The sequence below is a fragment of the Pelodiscus sinensis genome, chromosome 1 (genome assembly GCF_052426305.1).
Source record: "Pelodiscus sinensis isolate ZL-2025 chromosome 1, ASM5242630v1, whole genome shotgun sequence".
Lineage (NCBI taxonomy): Eukaryota > Metazoa > Chordata > Testudines > Trionychidae > Pelodiscus > Pelodiscus sinensis.
In genome coordinates, this window is record NC_143052.1 from 356,791,043 (window position 1) to 356,792,530 (window position 1,488).

The 1,488-nt window shown below is 50.5% G+C and overlaps 1 protein-coding gene across 1 annotated transcript; it reads right to left on the reverse strand.

Moving 5' to 3' along the window:
- LOC112546553 (olfactory receptor 52E4-like) lies at window positions 1-1,048 on the reverse strand. The gene has a single exon (XM_075939938.2). It carries the CDS (start codon window positions 997-999, stop codon window positions 1-3), a length of 999 nt encoding a protein of 332 aa, XP_075796053.2. The 5' UTR covers window positions 1,000-1,048.
- Window positions 1,049-1,488: the final 440 nt, after the last annotated feature.

A 1,488-nucleotide genomic window follows, 5' to 3' on the forward strand; every position in this document is an offset into this window, starting at 1 on the left:
TTAAGGCCCGTTATGAGTAAAAAGCCGAAGCAGCCTGCCCCTGATTTGTTTGATACTCACCCCATAGATGATGGGGTTCAGCATGGGGGGGAGCACGAGGTACATGTTGGAAGTGAGAACTTGGAAATACAGGGGCACATACTGGCCGAACTGGTGCGTGAGGAAGGAGAAGAGACGTGGGATGTAAAAGGCTAAGATGGCGCATAGGTGGGAGCCGCACGTCCCAAAGGTCTTGAGCCGGGTCTTCTTTGTGGGGAGGTTGAGAATGGCCCTCAGGATCTGGATGTAGGACACGGTAATAAAAGACACATCCAGGCCAGTCACAAAGAAAACCACAAACAGGCCATAGTAAATATTAACACTGATGTCGGCGCAGGCCAGCTTCACCACGGCCATATTCTCGCAGTACGTGTTGGCAATGATATTGGTTGTGCAATAAGGCCACTGTCTGGCCAGTAGGATAGAGGGCAGCACAATTATGCAGCCACGTAGCAACATGGCCAGTCCAATCCTGGCCACCACGGTGTTTGTCAGGATGGTGGAATGTCTCAGGGGATGGCAGATGGCCACGTAGCGATCAAATGCCATGGCCACAAAGATCCCCGACTCAACCATGAAGAAGCCATGAATGAAGTACATCTGGGCGAGGCAGGCATTGAATTTGATCTCCCTGGAATTGAACCAGAAGATGCTCAGTGATTTGGGCAGAATGGATGTGGAAACAATCAGGTCGGTGAAGGCCAGCATGCAGAGGAAATAGTACATGGGCTCATGGAGGCTCGGCTCTGTCTTCACGACATATAGGATGATGATGTTCCCCAGGAGAACTATGGCGTATATGATGCAGAAGGGGATGGAGATCCAGACATGCTCCGTCTCCAGGCCAGGAATGCCCAGCAGGATGAAGGTGGAGGGGTTGATAAAATTGGTTGTGTTGGAACCAGACATATGGTAAGGGATACGCCGTCCCTCTCTGAGGTGGAACGGTGTCTCCTGCATGTGCTGTAGGTTTCCTTGACTTCCTGTACGTGCCACAGGTCTAGGCTGATGGTCGCAGTGCAAATGCCTGGATGGAGAGGAAATGTTAACATGAGACACGACGTGCGCTACTGGAGGCTCTTCTCAAGAGTTATGCAGGGGAGACACTTTCCCCACTTGGAATTGCTATTTCCATTATTCAGAGTATTAGATTATGAAGAACTGAGCCTTATAAAGCCAACCCCGTGTGTGATGTTGCTCCATGCAGCAGTAATTCCCATACGTCATAGGCTAGGAAACCCTAAGAGTTACCAGCAGGAAACACAAATGATCTAGACAGTGCTTGGTCCTGCCATGAGGGCAGGGGACTGGACTTGATGACCTCTCAGGGTTCCTCTCAGTTCTATGAGATGGTATATCTCCATGCATGGACACCCACGGGGAGGGATAGCTGAGTGGTTTGAGCATCGGCCTGCTAAAACTTTGCTTTGGAGCTCAATCCTTGAGGAT

Coding starts and splice junctions, on each gene's coding strand:
- LOC112546553 (XM_075939938.2), bottom strand. CDS start 999: ATGCAGGAGACACCGTTCCACCTCAGAGAGGGACGGCGTATCCCTTAC.